The following is a 19,100-nucleotide window of genomic DNA, read 5'->3' as shown; positions in this document are numbered from 1 at the left end:
GGTAGGACATGTCCCCGGTGTCTGTATATAAAACTATGCCCCCCGCCCCCCCAACAGTTGGAAGTGTCTATGCAGGAGGCGGTGAAGTGCCTCCACAGTCTCGAGGAGCACTGCCCCGCCAAGGAGGACTACAGCAAGCTGTGTCTCCTGCTCACCCTGCCGCGCCTCACCCACCACGCGGAGTTCAAGGACTGGAACCCCAGCTCGGCCCGCGTCCACTGCGTGGAGGAGGCCTGCGCCATGGTGGCCGAGTTCATCCCCGCCGACAGGAAGCTGAGCGAGGCCGGCTTCAGGGCGAGCGGCAACCGCCTCTTCCAGCTGCTCATCAAAGGAATCCTCTATGAGTGCTGCGTGGAGTTCTGCCAGGTAGCGTGTGGGATGGCATTGGTCTGTGGAGAGGCATTTCAGTCAATACCACAGTAACGTATTTTAAAGTATTTAAATCAAGTCAGCTGGCAGGCCTAGCCTCATCTGTCGGACAATAAAGTGGTGATCAATTCAAACCTTCATTTGGCTTGCTATCTTCCCAACTAATATGTTCTCTGTGGCTCTATTGTCTACAGTGAACAACAATGCATTGTGTTTGGGCCTGTTGTCTACAGTAACCAGTAGGGGTGTAAAGGTAGTAAGGTACACGTATCCGCACGGAACTGAACCGTTTCAGTGTGTACCGTACCAAACGGCTGTGTAGTGTACCGAACGAATACAACGGTATGTTAACCACTAACGACCGCTCACCGGGCGCTGTTTTTTTCACAATCTAATATAATAATTATTATTATTAAAAAAAATAGATTTACAAGTCGATTATCAATTTCAATATCGAATATATATTCGTTGACAGCCCTACAAGTACAATTAGTTACTGCACACTACATCACCCCTGAGTGGAGCCAAACTTCCCCCACTGTACCGAAAACCTGTACCGAACCTTGACTTACCGTACCGTACCGTGGTTTTTGTGTACCGTTACACCCCTAGTAACCAGCAAAGCATTGTGTCTGGGCCTGTTGTCTACAGTAATCAGCAATGCATTGTGTCTGGGCCTGTTGTCTACAGTAATCAGCAATGCATTGTGTCTGGGCCTGTTGTCTACAGTAATCAGCAATGCATTGTGTCTGGGCCTGTTGTCTACAGTAATCAGCAATGCATTGTGTCTGGGCCTGTTGTCTACAGTAATTAATCAGCAATGCATTGTGTCTGGGCCTGTTGTCTACAGCAGTGGTTCTCAAACTGTGGTACGCGTACCACTAGTGGTACTTGGTGGTACTGCTCGTGGTACTTGAAAACATTTCCAAAAAAGCTAAAAAAAAAAAAAAAATGTTTTGTGCAGTCAGGCCACTGAACTTAGAAGCAGGCCAGGCCAGTGTTTCTGGTTGCGGCGGCGCGATAGTTAGATAACCTAAGTGGGGAACAACCAGGAGATCACTGTGACAGAGAGTAATGCAGTCTAAACAGTCATAAATCTTTAATTAAACTTCAGCCCTGATCATAACCATTTATTTTTAGATTTCTTGTAATGTCAGATAAAAAATGAAATACTCCCACTTTTCTGAAAAGAGTTGGTGTTAAATCTGACATTACAAAAAATCCATCAAAATATGTGTTGCTGCTAATCATTGACACATGCCTAGCCTGTAATAATCTCCCCCAGAAAAATGTACTTTGCATTTGATATATTGAAAATATTTTACTTTTTGTGTGTTTTTTTAACAATAATTTGTGATGCCATCACACAAACTGGCATTTAAAGGGTAAACATTCAAAAATGTATTGAATATGTGTTTTCTTCTTTTTTACAATAATTTGTGATGCCCATCACAAACACTGGCATTTAAAGGGTAAAAATACCTGCACCAGAATGCAGGAAATTAAGTTTTTGTAACAAAATAAGTGTGTGTGTGTGTGTGTGTGTGTGTGTGTGTGTGTGTGTGTGTGTGTGTGTGTGTGTGTGTGTGTGTGTGTGTGTGTGTGTGTGTGTGTGTGTGTGTGTGTGTGTGTGTGTGTGTGTGTGTGTGTGTGTGTGTGTGTGTGTGTGTGTGTGTGTGTGTGTGTGTGTGTGTGTGTGTGTGTGTGTGTGTGTGTGTGTGTGTGTGTGTGTGAAACATGAATCATCCAAATTCTACACAGTGTTTTTGGACTTTAGAGACGCATTTGGTACACTCTCCCATGAGGTGATGTTAAAAACATTAGAGGAAATACACCTGCCTCAGCCTTTTGTGAATATTGTATCCAGTGTATACCAAGGTTCATTTATCCAAGTTATCTGTGGGCAGCAGCTCACAGAGCCGATTGCACTGAAGGTGGGAATAAAAACTGGCTGTCCCTGGAGTGCCGTGAACTTCATCCTAGCACTCAACCAGTGGATGAAGTGGATTTACCAGTGCGCTCCTCTGCATGTCCGATCCCCAAATCCTGTTCAGGGATACGCGGACAACGTGCAGGTGTCATCACGACAGGAAGATGTCATCATTAACATGCTGGCACGCACTGATGAGTTCCTCCAGTGGTCAGGGCTGGAGGTGAAGCAAGCCAAGTGCGCCGTACTCCATGAGCGCCGCAGTGGAGGAAACCGCTGGTATAAGGCCAAGAACGACAAGCCCCCCTCCTTTCTTGTAATGGGCCAACCCATCAAGGTGTATTCCCGTAATGAGACCTACCCATACCTTGGCCACAGGTTTAACATCGCTGGAGAGTGGGGGGAGCAGGTCGAGGAGCTCACTACAGAGTTTCTCCATCGTCTACACCTGATTGACCTGTCCCCCCTCCCCGTCATCATGAAGTTCCAGGCTGTGAGAGAGGTGGCTCTGGCTAAAATCCAACACCTTTTTGCCAATGTACACATCCCTCTCAAGGCACTGAGAGAAATGACAAACAAAACTGTTCAGCTGGTCAGAAAGTGGGTAGGCCTCAACACACACTCCACACGGGGCATGATCTTTCTCCCATGTGGAGAGGGAGGGCTGGGAGTCCCCAATGTCGAGTGGACCTACATCGCCACCAGGCTAGCCCACCTGCTCCACATGCTTAACAATGATGATGTCACCGTCAGAGAAATGGCCAGGGCTTCTCTCCTGCTGGATCTACGCAGAAGGAAGATCCCCCTGGCCACCGCAGACCAGAATAACTTCCTCGGCTTCAGGAAGAAAGACTCTGGGAAACTGGACTCTCGGGCCAAGGGCTTCGGGGTCTGGTCTGACTGGCCAGATCTCAATGACCTCTGCAACCAGACTGGAGTTCAGCTGAAATGGACAAGACCCACCAACACACAGAATGAAGTCCCTGTCTCTGATGAACTTATCACAGACCCCTGTGTGGTTGTGAAGGCCAACATCACAACACCGCAGGAAGAGACTGTCGAACTGCACAGAGACTCTGCAAGGAGGGTTCTGCTTAGCATGAAGCAGTCTGAGATCAGGCAGCACTGGTGTGGACTCAGACTACAGGGCAAACTAGCTTGTTTGGAGTTTGCTGACCACTCAGTCTCACACTCAGTGTATAAGAACGCCGCTGTTGGTGAGGATGTTTTAAAATTTACCATCAAAGCAAGACTGCAGGTATTACCCACCCAATACAATCTGTCCACTTGGTATCCTCAAACTCACAGTCCATTCTGTTTAAACCATCAGGATTCACAACACCTAGAATCCATTGCACACATAACAAACGGATGTAATGCATACAAACACCTGTACATCGCTCGTCATGACCGTATTGTGGACATTGTGTCTGATGCGGTACGGAACATATCACCATCTAGTGCAACAATGTACAAACATGCCAGAGTGAAACCAGAGTGGTTTGGCCTTACCAACGATGTTTTTGCTAACATACCCAATACACCGGACGTTGTTTTTGTTGACACCAGCCACGGAGAGGTGCTGGTCATAGAAGTAGGCTGTACCTTTGACCTGTACATGGACCAGGCCTTCCGGGACAAGTATATCAAATACCAACCACTGCTCAGTGTGATGACTGACCTTGGGTATAGGTGTAGATATGGTGTACTTGTGTTCGGAAGTCTTGGCCATGTACACAAATCCACCATGACCGGTCTGAGAATTGCTGCAATGTCTAAAAGAAAAGCCAAACAAATTGCCAAATATTGCTCTGTCTCAGCTATTATTGGCAGCTTAGCCACGTGGAGAAGGAGGTGCTATGTGTACCCTTAAGTGTTCAGTGCTGCTTGGCCCCGATACATTTGATTCCCTGTTTATGTAATATAATTTGTGGAACCAAATAAAGTATTAAAATGTGTGTGTGTGTGTGTGTGTGTGTGTGTGTGTGTGTGTGTGTGTGTGTGTGTGTGTGTGTGTGTGTGTGTGTGTGTGTGTGTGTGTGTGTGTGTGTGTGTGTGTGTGTGTGTGTGTGTGTGTGTGTGTGTGTGTGTGTGTGTGTGTGTGTGTGTGTGTGTGTGTGTGTGTGTGTGTGTGTGTGTGTGTGAGAGAGAGAGAGAATGACGGACAATTGCTTGCTGTGTGAGAGAGAGAGAGAGTGAGAGAGAGAGAGATAGAGAGAATTAAGTACATTTGCTGAAATAGAGTTGTTCTTCACTTTCTCACTTGCTATGTGAGAATGTTAGTTATTATGTTCTCAATGCCCCTTGCATTGGATGAGTTGTGTGGAAGCGTAGTTCTAGTGCCATCTCTTTGTACATTGTGGCTGTGTCTGACAAAAGTTAACAATAAATAATGGTATCAGGAATACATTTGCCTCCTGCATGAACTGTGCATAGCTGAATAGACTGTATTTTAACGCCGGTCATATGGTGGTACTTGGAGAGCCAGCTACGTTCTCAGGTGGTACTTGGTGTAAAAAGTTTGAGAACCACTGGTCTACAGTAATTAATCAGCAAAGCATTGTGTCTGGGCCTGTTGTCTACAGTAATTAATCAGCAAAGCATTGTGTCTGGGCCTGTTGTCTACAGTAATTAATCAGCAATGCATTGTGTCTGGGCCTGTTGTCTACAGTAATCAGCAAAGCATTGTGTCTGGGTTGTTTTAGAGTAAAGCTACAGGCGAGGAGATCACAGAGGGCGAGGTTCTGCTCGGCATCGACGTGCTGTGTGGGAACGGTTGTGACGAGCTGGATCTGTCACTGCTCTCCTGGCTCCAGAATCTCTCCCCGGGCGCTTTCTCCTGCGCCTTCCAACAGAAGACCCTCAGCATCCATGTGGATCGCCTGGTCAAGCCGGCTAAGGCCGGCCACGCCGACCTCCTCACCCCGCTCATCAACCGCCTCTCGCCCTGCCTCTCTTCGCCCCTCCACCAGAGGCCCCAGTCAGCCGACACCTACATGTCCCGGTCCCTCAATCCGGCTCTGGATGGGTTGTCCCACGGCTTGGCGGCCCTGGACAAGAGGGGCATGGAGGGGACCGTGAGGCCGTCGCTCAGTCGCAGCATGGTGGAAAACAACTTGCATCAGGACGATTCACCTGAGAAGTAAGGGGGGAGGGGGATCAGATCTATCGGATTTCCATTACTTATCATTATTTATCCATACCATATGTTGCACATGATCACATCCAAAGGCAGTCTGGTGGTCACTGCAGCTAGACAGCCTGAGGTATAGACTGCCATGCAAGGCAGGAAGTATGTTGAGACAATGGGAGATACAATGCAAAGATCCCATTGTCTCTCAACAGTACTTCCTATGTGCAGCCAAGGAAACTATAAAAGAAGGAAGGGTCATTACATCACTATGTAGCACGTGAACGCACATTGGTGCCAAGTGTGGAAACCTTCAGTTCGCCCAATTTGTTTATTTACTTTATTGGTTTTTACCGGGCCGTCCGGTAGAGAGAGAGAGGCAGTATGGGAGGATAGAGGGGAAGACATTCGGCAAAGGTCTCCAGGTCCGGGAGTCGAACCCGGGACGGCCGTGTTGCACCGCAGTGCTGTACGTGGTGCGTCACCCTGGCGCCCCCCAGTTCGCCCAACATTGAGTTGAATGGGATCCTCTTTTATGACATGTCATTTAAACAGGTTATTACTTCGGATTTCATAATCATCTGCAATTTGTTGCATTGTTAATTATCTAATGTTTGATATATTGGTTGATAGCTGCTATATTTAGAATTGTACTACAGGCTTCAATAGAACTGGCACCAAAGTCTGGCACCAAGCAGAGCATAGAACGCTGGTATTCTGACGTTTGATTGATTGATTGAACATTTTATTAACAGTTTGCAGAATGGGTACAATACAGTACAGCTCAATACACACAATTGTTAAGGGGATGCAGACCAGAGAAAGACGTTTGTCTTGTTTACATCAGGGTCCCCCATTTTCACTTCATCATAACATCCCTTGATATTCACGGGTGTTTACATTTTTATTTTATTTCTTTCATGTTTTACATATATAGTTTTTGTTTTTTTGTTTTGCATATATATATATATATATATATATATATATATATATATATATTTTTTTTTTAAATAGTACACTCATTTGAGTAGTGGAAAAGGGGTAGGATTAAATAAGTGTATACTTCTTCCTACTCCTTTTCGAACATGTAGATTGAGTTGTGTTTTGCTTTTGTTATTGTTTGTTTGTATTCATTGCATGTTCGAAATAAAGATTTCAAATCAAATCAAAATCAAATATATGACATACATGACATACAGGTAGACAGTACTGTTACATCTAGACATTTATGACATACCAGATTTACAAATACAGTATTGTTTGTGATACAAAAAGAGTTTAAAAAAGAGAGTACCGGTATATACATTTGACGAAGAAACTAAAGTATTTGGGTAGGTGTGGTGCTGGTGGGTACACAGTAAATTTCGCAGAGTAAATTTTACTCAACCTGAAGTAAAATGTACTCTGTGAAATGTACTGTGTAGGCGGTGGGGGGGGGGGGGGGGGGGGGGGGGAGTAACTGTACATTGGATTATCGTCGAAACCTTACTTGATCCCAAGAAGAGGGTCTCGTGTATTATTGGGTTAGGACATTTACATTGGAGGGGGTTGGGTTAGGACATTTACAGGGGCCAGTTTCGAATTGCAGTCTCCCGTAGGTGCTCCTTGAGAGTGGTTTTAAAAGTGGGTAGTGATTCACATTCCGTTACAGCTGTGGGTAGGGCATTCCACATTGATGTGGCATAATTGCGAAACGTGTTTAGTCCCTTGTTTGAGCCGAATCTGGGTTTAATATGATTTGTGGAGCTCCCTCTGGTGTTGTGGTCGTGGTATTCACTGACCTTTGGGAAGTATTTTGACATGTACATGGGTACCTTAGTCGTGTAGTGTATCTTGTAGACCAGGCCCATTGCAAGTTGCTGTACTCTGTCGTCTACTCTAAGCCATCCTAGGTTGTCAAAGTGGGCAGGGGTGAGGTGGGTTCTAGGAGTAAGGTCAAGCAGTAGTCTGACCAGTTTGTTTTGTGATGTTTATCATTTAGTTTTTAGCACCTTTGAGGTGCTTTGGTACCATGAGGTGCAAGCACGTGATTACCCTTCCTTCTTTTATAGTTTCCTTGGGTGCAGCCAAGGAACTTATGTATATACTCCACGGGGGCAGCCATGCAAGGAGCCGTGGTCACTTTAGCCACTATGGATTAGGACAAATATCAGTGATATTATCAGCTGACACCTGCATTAACCTTTGTATCACAACTCAAATGCTCCACTAAATCCATAAAGAAAACTATTCATGTCGATCAATCTGGGGACAAAAAAAGTAATGAGATAAACCATCAGAGCTATTTGAACATGTCAAGCTATAACAAAAATACAGCATATTAACCTTCTCTATAGTGTTGTAGTGAAAGGGTTAATGGGTCATTTAGGCATTTTGGATGTAAAAATCCTCGTATCAAAAACATCATACTTGGTACACATCATACTTTTTTAACCACAATTTATTTCACAAAAGAATTGTGCAGTAATACACAATCCTTTGTGCATTGTTAAAAACATGAAATAAGCAAAAAAAAAAGTGCAACAAAAGTGCTAAAAACCCAATGAAATAAAAAAGCTTTTATCCATAGCAACGTACAGTACATGAGTGCATAGATTTCAGTATATGTAGCCCCATGGGATCGAACCCACAACCTCAGCATTGTCCGTGCCATGCTGTACCAAGTGAGCTACAGAGAACTACAGAAGGCAGATTTATCTTGAATTACAATTATGCTTTTTAAACATGTTTAAACTGGTGATGCTCATCATGATTCAAGAATCTAAAATTAACTCTATGAAATAAAAAGGCAGACTTTTATTGTATTAAATAAAAAAGCAGACTTATCTTGAATTACAGGCATATATGCCTTTTAAACTGGTGATGCTCATCAAGTTACAAGAATCAAAATTTAACTGTAGCAGAGATTACCCTATCAGGGGATACTGAACAGCATTGTATTATGAAGAATATTCATTTTTGATGGCTTCATGCTTTCATGTGCTAGTCACTGCACACAACACGCTGGGGTTTTGGTCCCTCTCTTTTGTCCTCAATGTAAGAAAACCCATATTTAATGTAGTCTGTGTCTTATTTGCGTTTCGCCATGTTTACAAATGCTCGAATCAATGAGCGCTAACTGATGTGACGACGTTAGTGTTACTGTCATGACAACGCTAGCAGCAAACGGCTACTGCACGCGTGCTGCGTCATGGGAAACGTATGTCCTTCAAAATAAAAGCGCAGCATCAGAAATGTCTGAAAAATTTTAAATAAAAAAAATTGCACACATCCGCAACCCACTCAAAACGGCCCCCACCAGTTGATAACCACTGGTCTAAATGGTAAATGGCTGCATTTATATAGCATGTTTTTCAAAAGTGCTTTACAATTTGTTCCTTACATTTTACCCATTCACACACTGACGGCGGAGGCAACCATGCAAGGTGCCAACCTGCTCATCGGGAGCAGTTAGGGGTTAAGTGTCTTGCTCAAGGACACTTTGACACGCTACCCGGGAGGAGTGGGAATCGAACCGGGAACCTCTGGATTACCAGACGACTGCTCTACCTCCCAAAGACCATCCATTCAACTAGAGAATGAAAACATGTCTCCATTCCTATTTTACATTTGTGTTGGTGGGGCTACCCATGTTTACATTTGGATCACAGGTTGGGCCTTTAAAGGAACAACACTATACATTAAGGACACACGATAAAGCAAATAACATTAGAAGTGATTTCCTCCACCGCCGGACAGGCCCAGTATTGATACAGTGGTAAACGTGTGTTGATGACGTAAACTGAGATGTGCGCTTCTTATATGCTTTGTCAGACCTTGGCATTGCCTAATTCCTGCTTAGCTGAATCACTGTACATCAAAGGCTCTACCAATAATTGGATTGACTTGTTGCGGATTGAAATTGAATTGGTCTCTTTTGGACTCGTTTTAACTTTCAGTAACATTTTCAATGATGTCAAATTTTTTTATTGATATTGCAATATGAAAGAACATCCCAATATCAATATGGCAAAGACTTCTTCCAATATTACCTTTTTAAATACACATGACAAATTATGTTTGTTTGTTCCTGTTTTTAGGAAGCACCCACAGGGTCCGGATAGCTCCAATGCCACACAGACCCCACTGGCCCCTGGGAAGGACGGTGGGCAACCCTGTAGTGCAGACAGGAATGAGGTAATAGAGATATACTGGTGGGGTGGTCTGGTCACTGTCTGTCTGTCTCTCTGTCTTATCATTTGGTCTGGTCACTGTCTGTCTTTATCATTTGAACCCTTGCCTCCAAGACCCACATAACTCAGTTTTGAAACTTTTGGGATTTGCAGTTGTAAAGGCAATCCAGATCACTTGGGAATGATATATCACAAGAACGTCCTCAACCCCTGCTGTCTTAACTATGAATGAAGACAACTGGAAAAAAACGTTAAATTTAAAAGGGAGTTATAGGGTTCTTCGTCTGAGTTACTCAGATCTGTCTGGATCTGCCAGCTTGTCTCTCTCTCTCTCCCCCCCCCCCCCCTCTCCCTAATGCTCGTTATCTCAGATTTAAGAGATTTAGAACCCCCCACCATAACCCTACAAAATATCCACCTCAGTCTCTTCAGACCCATAAATCCCCATCCAATCCTCCACCTCGCCTGTCGAAGGGTGTCGCGTCGACCCCTCGCACCCCTGCCACCTGACAGAGCGCTGTAGTGGATGAGCTACAGCCACACGCAACCTCCACCAGCCCCATCATCCGGTGGTGGAGGTCAGGGCCGGGAGAGGCTGATAATGTGGTTTGATGGGCGGTCATGCCCGGGCAGGCCCGTCGCCGCACTCATCGCTCAATTTTATGCATCCTGCGTCCTGTCCATAGAATCAAGTGGGTTAGATTGGATTTGTCCCCTGTGTGTGTGTATGAATAGTGTGTTGGTAGAGATGCGGTTGCCTACGCAGAACATGATCCTTGAGAACTTCTTTTTATGGGGTGTGATCGTCCTTGGGAGTTGTGGACTTGTTGGGAGAGAGGGGTGATGGGGGTTGATGGTGTACCATTATGGTATGACGTGTGTGTGTGTGTGTGTGTGTGTGTGTGTGTGTGTGTGTGTGTGTGTGTGTGTGTGTGTGTGTGTGTGTGTGTGTGTGTGTGTGTGTGTGTGTGTGTGTGTGTGTGTGTGTGTGTGTGTGTGTGTGTGTGTGTGTGTGTGTGTGTGTGTGTGTGTGTGTGTGTGTGTGTGTGTGTGTGTGTGTGTGTGTGTGTGTGTGTGTGTGTGTGTGCCTGCCCCTTTTGAGTTTGTGTATGCTGTGTGTCTATGTGTGTGTCCTAAACCATGCTGGACCTCTGAAATGTTTGCATCCTATGTACCTGTATGTACCTGTATATACCTGTATACTGGATGTATGATTTAAATGAACATGTAAGACGTGTGTCCTTCCACAGCCGCGGGACACGGAGCAGGTGCAGCCGCGGGACACGGAGCAGGTGCAGCCGCGGGACACGGAGCAGGTGCAGCCGCGGGACACGGAGCAGGTGCAGCCGCGGGACACGGAGCAGGTGCAGCCGCGGGACACGGAGCAGGTGCAGCCGCGGGACACAGAGCAGGTGCAGCAGTACCAGCGCCAGCGGCTGAGGGTTCAGCAGCACCTGGAGCACAAGCAGCAGCAGAGACAGCTGTACCAGCAGATGCTGCTGGAGGGCGGAGTCAAGCCTCAGGAGGGAGCCCAGCACAACCTCACTGAGACCTTCCTCAGCAGGTGAGAGTCGAGCCTCAGGAGGGAGCCCAGCACAACCTCACTGAGACCTTCCTCAGCAGGTGAGAGTCGAGCCTCAGGAGGGAGCCCAGCACAACCTCACTGAGACCTTCCTCAGCAGGTGAGAGTCGAAGCTCACTCTGTAAGATCATCCACAACAGTTTATAATTACAACATTATAACATGGGTGCAATTTCCCTGAGACATATTCATCAACTGGGGAGTGTGGTCAGTTACAACCTTCAGTTGTTCAGCACGTCAGGGTCACAACCTCAGCACAACAACCTCAGTGATATGCTCTTCAGCACGTCAGGGTCACAACCTCAGCACAACAACCTCAGTGATATGCTCTTCAGCACGTCAGGGTCACAACCTCAGTACAACAACCTCAGTGATATACTCTTCAGCACGTCAGGGTCACAACCTCAGCACAACAACCTCAGTGATATGCTCTTCAGCACGTCAGGGTCACAACCTCAGCACAACAACCTCAGTGATATACTCTTCAGCACGTCAGGGTCACAACCTCAGCACAACAACCTCAGTGATATGCTCTTCAGCACGTCAGGGTCACAACCTCAGCACAACAACCTCAGTGATATGCTCTTCAGCACGTCAGGGTCACAACCTCAGCACATCAACCTCAGTGATATACTCTTCAGCACGTCAGGGTCACAACCTCAGTACAACAACCTCAGTGATATGCTCTTCAGCACGTCAGGGTCACAACCTCAGTACAACAACCTCAGTGATATGCTCTTCAGCACGTCAGGGTCACAACCTCAGCACATCAACCTCAGTGATATACTCTTCAGCACGTCAGGGTCACAACCTCAGTACAACAACCTCAGTGATATACTCTTCAGCACGTCAGGGCCACAACCTCAGCACATCAACCTCAGTGATATGCTCTTCAGCACGTCAGGGTCACAACCTCAGTACAACCTCACTGGTCTCTGTCCAGATCCATCCAGAAGCTGGAGGAGATGAATGTGGGCATGGACCACCGGGGGGAGGAGGTGTCCTGTCTGAGCCAGCAGTTGAACGGGGTGACGGGGAAGCCCAGCTCTGGCCCCGGACCCCCCAGCGCCAGCCACACCCTGGAGCCAATGCCCCCGAGGGACAAGCCGGGCAGAGGCAGCACCCCTCTCGAGGCTGGGAGCCAGGGGATGCCCTCCCTCAAAGAGTCTCCCGTTCCCATCACGCAGAGGTAACAGCCCAAAGGGATTTAATCTATCCAAGCCTTGCGGGAATACAGTATATAAACTTTAGAGACATTGTGAGTGTGGGTGAAGCCTATATGCACTACCGACTGTGTGCAGAATGGTGTCTGTAAGAGAGATATGAAACATAGGCCATTGAAATAGGATCTCCCCGCTGTGTGTGTTTCTCCCAGTGGAAGTGTATGAGTGTATTATATATAATAATATTATGGTAATATGTGTTCCTACTAGAGTACCCACACTAATAAAGTAGTTAGTATCACTGTGACAGACATGTTCTTATTCAGTCGACCTGCCCGCTGGGTTGATTTAGATGTGATCCAGTTAGGCTCCATGCTGCTGCTTTCACAGGTCAGCATCTGCCATTGTTGTCAAAAGATGTCGTTTGGGGGCGGCTAAGTGGCGCAGTGGGCAAGGCGCTCGCCACTAACGCAGGAGATGCTGGGTTCGAGCCCAGCTCTCGCTGTTGCTTCCGGTTTGGCTGGTCGTTCATACTAATACAATTGGCAGTATTAGGGGGTGGGAAAGCCGGTGGGTGGGGATCGGACGTTGTGGACAGCGACTCCTACAGGTCAGTTGGCGCGCCTGTACAGCGGAATCAGGAAAGTATCGGGGGCAGTGTGAGCCTCCCACGTGCTACTCCTCGCCACTGAGAGATCGCGCTGTACAGGTGAAAAGATGCGACGGCTGCCTCCTCGTGTACCGGAGGGGACACGTGATGCAAGGCTTCGTCCACATTGCAGCCGACCAGTGGGAGGCATGGTCTAGCAACGTTCGAGACAGGGGAGGCAAGAATTGGATAATACGAAATTGGGATGGGAGAAAAATAGAAAAATGGGGAGAAAAAGTAGATAAAAAAATAAAAATATGTCGTTTGGGAAATTGAGTTTCTGTAGTAGTTCAGCGAAAGGTCAGTGCACGGTAAACTAGAGACTGCAGAACGTTATTTTATTTTCAATATTGACGTAATACTGTGGTGTGCGTGCGTGCGTGTGTGCGTGTGTGTGTGTCCTAGTGCTCAGAAGATCAGAGCCTCTTTTCCTCCAGTTCAGGATGACTCTGGCTGCTCTCCAATGCGTAACACATCACAAGAGGTAAAAGTCCAACGTATCGATGCCGGCTTGCAACAACAAGGCTCATCTAATTAATCTCATAGAAATGACATCTTAACATCTAGACAATTAGTATCTTAACAAAGTATTTGAATGTTCTCTCCGTGGTGCAGTCGGGGAAGTCCAAGGCCCAGTTTGTGATCGTGAATAAACTGGAGGACACGCAGGCGGTGCGTGCCGTGGCCTTCCACCCCTCTGGGACGCTCTACGCAGTGGGTTCAAACTCCAAAACCCTCCGAGTCTGCGCCTACCCTGAGACGCTCAGTGCCAGGTACAACCAAAGATATGTTCCACCTCCACTCCCAAAATATTTACCAGTTCTCCATCTGTCGAACTGGTCCTGTAGGTCTTTTTGACGTGTGTGACCTGACAGGAAGATCATGTGTGAATTCTCGCCATGGGTTGGCATTCCCCTTTTAATGAAGGGAGGGTTTGATTTGATTTGAGTGGCCGTCTGGTAATCCAGAGGTTCCCGGTTCGATTCATGCACCTCCCGGGCAGCTTGTCGAAGTATCCTTGAGCAAGACACTTAACGCCTAATTGCTCATGATGAGCAGGTTGGCACCTTGCATGGTCGCATCCGCCATCGGTGTGTGAATGTGTGAGTGACATGTGAGGAACAAAATTGTAAAGCGCTTTGGATAAAAGCTGCTATATAAATGCAGTCCATTTACCTTTTAACATTTATTCAGTGGCTGGGTGGCGGCTGGGTGGCGCAGCGCACATTGCACTCGTCACCAACGCAAGAGACACCGGGTTTGACTCCGGCTGTCGGCGTTGCTTCCGGCTTGGGCCGGCCGTCATACTAACTCAATTGGCAGAGTCAGCGGGTGGAAGTCGATGGGTGGTAATCTGGACGTTGTGGACAGCGACTCCTACAGGTCGGTTGGGGGACGCCTGCACAGCAGAGAAAGGAAAATAGCGGGGGCAGTGTGAGCCTCCCACACGTTACACCTCGCCAAATGAGAGTCCGCGCTGGCAGGTGAAAAGATGTGACAGGCTGCCTCCACATGTATCGGAGGGGACATGTGATGCAAGGCTTCTATCCTCCCTACAACCGGACAATGGGGGGCATATGCGAGCAACGTTCAAGACGGGAGGGGAGAATTGGCACGGCAATTTTAAAAGAGGAGAAAAAGTGGATACAAAAAAAACATTTAGTCAGTGGCCCACAAGGACATTCAGTTAACATTTCCATTTGATTTGAACTGTCTGAAGACAATAAGGGTATCACTTGTCTTTCAGGGGCTCTGTTTGGCTCCGTTTTAAAGCTAGAACAAAGATACAGGTATCATTTGAATCCTGGGGAATTGGCACATGCAGCAGCAGGAAGTGAACACTGGGAATCTTTCTCCTTTTGGAGTTTGACAATTTATTTTAAATTTATTTTATTTAGCCTTTATTTAACCAGGTCAGTCCCATTGAGACACAATGATCTCTTTTCCAAGGGAAGCCTGGCCAAGACAGCAGCTTAAAACATCAAATTCCGACAGTTAAAAACAGACGATGCAAAATGACATCAAAAAAGGTTGTTACAAAAACAATACCAAATCAACAACAGATAGACAAGATACAATCTGGTCAGAGCAATAGAGTTAAATAATGGGCCTTATTATGGCTGAACTTTCTATGTTCGACAACAAGCCCCCTGATCATCTGCTGGCTTGTCTTAGTGGTTCGGGTGCGGTCAAGCAGCCGCCGGTGCGCTTCAGGAGGAACAAGCACCATAAAGGATCCATCTACTGCGTGGCCTGGAGCCACTGTGGACAGCTGCTGGCTACCGGATCCAACGACAAATACGTCAAAGTCCTGCCGTTCAACGCAGACACCTGTAACGCCACAGGTAGAGTCTGTGTGTGTGTGTGTGTTTGTGCGTGTGCGTGTGTGTATTTGCCTACACCCAGTGATGCAATGGTGAAATAAGATTCGTTTTTAGATTCCTATTATTAAAGTGAATGTTTTTAACCTGAGAGAGTGTTACGCCTCGACGTCCGGCACAGTGTCTACTATTGTCAAAGCTGGCACCTCCCTCTAGTGGTCAGAGCAGGAACGCTTTTTGTTCCAAAAGAAAAGGTAGGTAATCTATGAACTCCAGTTGATCACAGTAACGCCGATAATCACAGACATACCGTATATACTGTAACTGTAAACGACATACAGTATATACTGTAACTGTAAACAACATACAGTATACTGTAACTGTAAACTACATACAGTATATACTGTAACTGTAAACGACATATAGTGTATATACTGTAAACCTTTTTCAATAGTGTTATTCTGACCCCCATTTCAATGTAACTTTCAACAACCTGACACCACATACTAATTTAATTTATGATTTCAATCAATCATAGAAGGTTTATATGAGCTTAGATAAATTGGGTACATTGCACAAATACCTCTCCTTATGCTCATTTCATGTGCAGGGAGATTCCATAACTGCTCATTTTATGACGTGTGCGTGCGTGTGTGTGTGTGTGTGTGTGTGTGTGTGTGTGTAGGTCCGGACCTAGAGTTCAGCATGCATGACGGTACCATCAGAGACCTGGCCTTCATGGAGGGTCCAGAGAGCGGAGGGTCCATCCTGATCAGCGCCGGAGCAGGAGACTGTAACATCTACACCACCGACTGCCAGAGAGGACAGGGCCTGCACGCCCTCAGCGGACACACCGGTACATACACACACGCATACACACACACACATATACACACACACGCACACACATATACACGCACACACACTGTAAACTGTTTATTCTGGATCACAGATTCTCAGTCAAGGATGGGGGCTGTAAAACATTCTCTATAGTAGTATGTACACATTAGTACATGCATGTACATAAGACACACACACACACACACACACACACACACACACACACACACACACACACACACACACACACACACACAGATGAACACACAAGTTGGGCTGTGTGAGAATGGGTTTAGGCAGAGCCCAATAGCTAAACACAGGAGAAGAGAGAATGGAGCGTTTTAGGGTGTTTTAATAGTATTCCCCAAGCAGACAGTTGAACAGGCAGGAATGTGCAACAGACAGGTATTGGGAATGTTTCTTGGGGGGATGAGGACAGGTGCACTCCCTGTGCAGCTGTGGGCAGAAGACACAGGTCTGTGTCGAGGAAGAGAGAGAGAGAGCACTCCTTGTGCAGCACGAGATGTCCAGGCAGGGGGGTGCACTGGAGCGGAGGTCCTAGGTAGCTAGATTAACACTACGACGAGGTCTGGTCAGGAGCTGCAGGTAGATGTAGTGTCTTGCTGATCAGGGGATGAGGTACAGCCGTGTTGAGTGATGTGCCTGGCAGCGTGTGAATCAGGGGATGAGGTACAGCCGTGTTGAGTGAAGAGCTTGACAGCGTGTGAAGGGGTGCTGCCCATATATGGGTGTGAGGCTTCCGCTGTGAATGTGGGAGAGGATGAGGAGGAGTGAAGAAGGTGTGGGGCTTCCGTGGTGAATGTGGGGGAGGAGGAGGAGGAGTGAAGAAGGCTCTCGCCGTGATTATGACAGGCTGGGTGTTACAGGATGTAGAGTTATCACGGTCTGCAAAATCACATCATTGTATTGAACTGTGGTAAAAAAAATTAAATACTATAACTTTCAAAAATGGCCGTTCTCTCAAGTATTTTAGATGATGTTGTTCTTCTTCTTTTTGCAGGTCACATTCTGACTCTGTATACGTGGGGAGGCTGGATGATCGCCACCGGCTCCCAAGACAAGACGGTCCGTTTCTGGGACCTGCGGGTGCCCAGCTGTGTGCGGGTGGTGGGCACAGCACTGCACGGCTCAGGTGGGTCACACACACACACACACACACACACACACACACACACACACACACACACACACACACACACACACACACAGCCCAAGGGGTGCCCTTTTGTGCCTCGTCAAAAAATGCCCTTTTTATGCCAAATTCGTTTCTTTTTTACCATTGCGCATATAGGTAGACTGCCCTTCCAACTGAAAGGTGTCAGGATAGAATAAAAATATTAGGTAAAGAGAGAGAGAGATGCCCCGTCTTCCATTGCAGTTTGCACGGCCTCCTCAGCGTGATCTCCGCAGACCTATATATTTAACCATAGCGTAGGTGGTGATGATGAGATGATATAAACCACGCGCGCTGACAGCCGGCACTGAACACGAAATTGACATCCAGCTGAGCTCACACTCGAGACTTCTTTTTTTACAGTTAATAGTTCAACTTAAACCTAAGCAAGAACTACACTTCATCATCAGGTAAGGTATTTGCCCAACAAAATACATGTTCATTTTGGGTTTGTATATTTGGGGCATGCCTTGTGAAGTTGTGATTGTCGGTGCTTTTCTCTCATGCAAAACTCGGTGGAGTAGGCTACAGCATAACTATCTACACTGCACTTCCCCCATACTACATTTCTTATTATTCATACCGTGGTGGCATTGCATTATCTCTTTACTTTATCACATTCTCACCACCTCACTTGCAAGATTCATGCGGCTCTCGTGAATTCACGTCACCGGATCACCCCTCCCTCACCCCTCCCTGTCTGTGCTAGGAAGGAAAATCACTGTAGCCAGTGTTTTGTTTCTCTTAAAATTGCAGCTGAATTGCATATCTTCCAATTCCTAAACCTTATTATTATGATAAATCTGAATATTCTCATTTTGGAAACAGTTGACACAAAAGATAACAAATAAAACAAACATACTTGTATATCACTCACAGCTACAGAATACACAGCTAAGCTATCTACTGTATGACTAATTTATTATTAGGCCTACATGTATTATCAATTGTACATGGGCTTAATTGCAGGCAGGCTACATATTGTGTTATTAAAGGGACACTATGTAGTTTTTCGTGACATTTAGTGTTGAAACTGAATGTACCATAGACTTTACCCCAAAAAGGGCCCCCAAAAATCGGGCTTGCGCGCTGCACACGCTCGATTCACACATGAACAGGCCCTTTTCAGCCTTTGAGCACCTGCTCCTCTAAAGTGGCTGCTTTTTTTTTTATATAGCGCTTTTATCCAAAGCGCTTTACAATTTGTTACTTACATATTACCCATTCACACACCGACGGCGGAGGCAACCATGCAAGGTGCCAACCTGCTCATCGGGAGCAATTAGGGGTTAAGTGTCTTGCTCAAGGACACATCGACACGCTGCCCAGGAGGAGCGGGAATCGAACCGGGAACCTCCGTTTTGCCAGACGACTGCTCTACCTCCTGAGCCACTGTCGCCCCTAAAGTCCTGTGCACGTCCCACACACACACACACACACACACACACACACACACACACACACACACACACACACACACACACACACACACACACACACACACACACACACACACACACACACACACACACACACACACACACACACACACACACACACACACACACACACACATATTTTCCAATATCCTTGGAATATGATTAGTTTCGTGCTGATGGAAGTGTGTGATTACACAGTTTAGCCACTAGGCATTGATAATACTTAAGGGTTAGGGTTAGGGTTAGATTTTCATAGTTGTATGACAATGACACTGTTTGTAAATAGATTTTATGTAAAAAATGTAGCCTA

General features: G+C 46.4%; 1 protein-coding gene across 1 annotated transcript in view; it reads left to right on the top strand.

Moving 5' to 3' along the window:
- The window catches only part of LOC311246527 (WD repeat-containing protein 47-like), a gene marked incomplete at both ends in the record, with an annotated part of 39,900 nt that overhangs the window by 15,118 nt on the left and 5,682 nt on the right, over nucleotides 1–19,100 (top strand). Inside the window, 10 exons of the mRNA XM_084336677.1 lie at nucleotides 58–366; nucleotides 5,005–5,441; nucleotides 9,509–9,605; nucleotides 10,996–11,165; nucleotides 12,127–12,372; nucleotides 13,401–13,479; nucleotides 13,611–13,768; nucleotides 15,171–15,340; nucleotides 16,002–16,172; nucleotides 17,178–17,309. Coding sequence (XP_084192803.1) covers nucleotides 58–366; nucleotides 5,005–5,441; nucleotides 9,509–9,605; nucleotides 10,996–11,165; nucleotides 12,127–12,372; nucleotides 13,401–13,479; nucleotides 13,611–13,768; nucleotides 15,171–15,340; nucleotides 16,002–16,172; nucleotides 17,178–17,309 — 1,969 coding nt within the window. The remainder of the gene's footprint in view (nucleotides 1–57; nucleotides 367–5,004; nucleotides 5,442–9,508; nucleotides 9,606–10,995; nucleotides 11,166–12,126; nucleotides 12,373–13,400; nucleotides 13,480–13,610; nucleotides 13,769–15,170; nucleotides 15,341–16,001; nucleotides 16,173–17,177; nucleotides 17,310–19,100) is intronic.

The sequence above is a fragment of the Notolepis coatsorum genome (genome assembly GCF_963971535.1).
Source record: "Notolepis coatsorum genome assembly, chromosome: 2".
Classification (NCBI taxonomy): domain Eukaryota; kingdom Metazoa; phylum Chordata; class Actinopteri; order Aulopiformes; family Paralepididae; genus Notolepis; species Notolepis coatsorum.
This window is presented reverse-complemented; position numbering and strand designations above follow the sequence as displayed.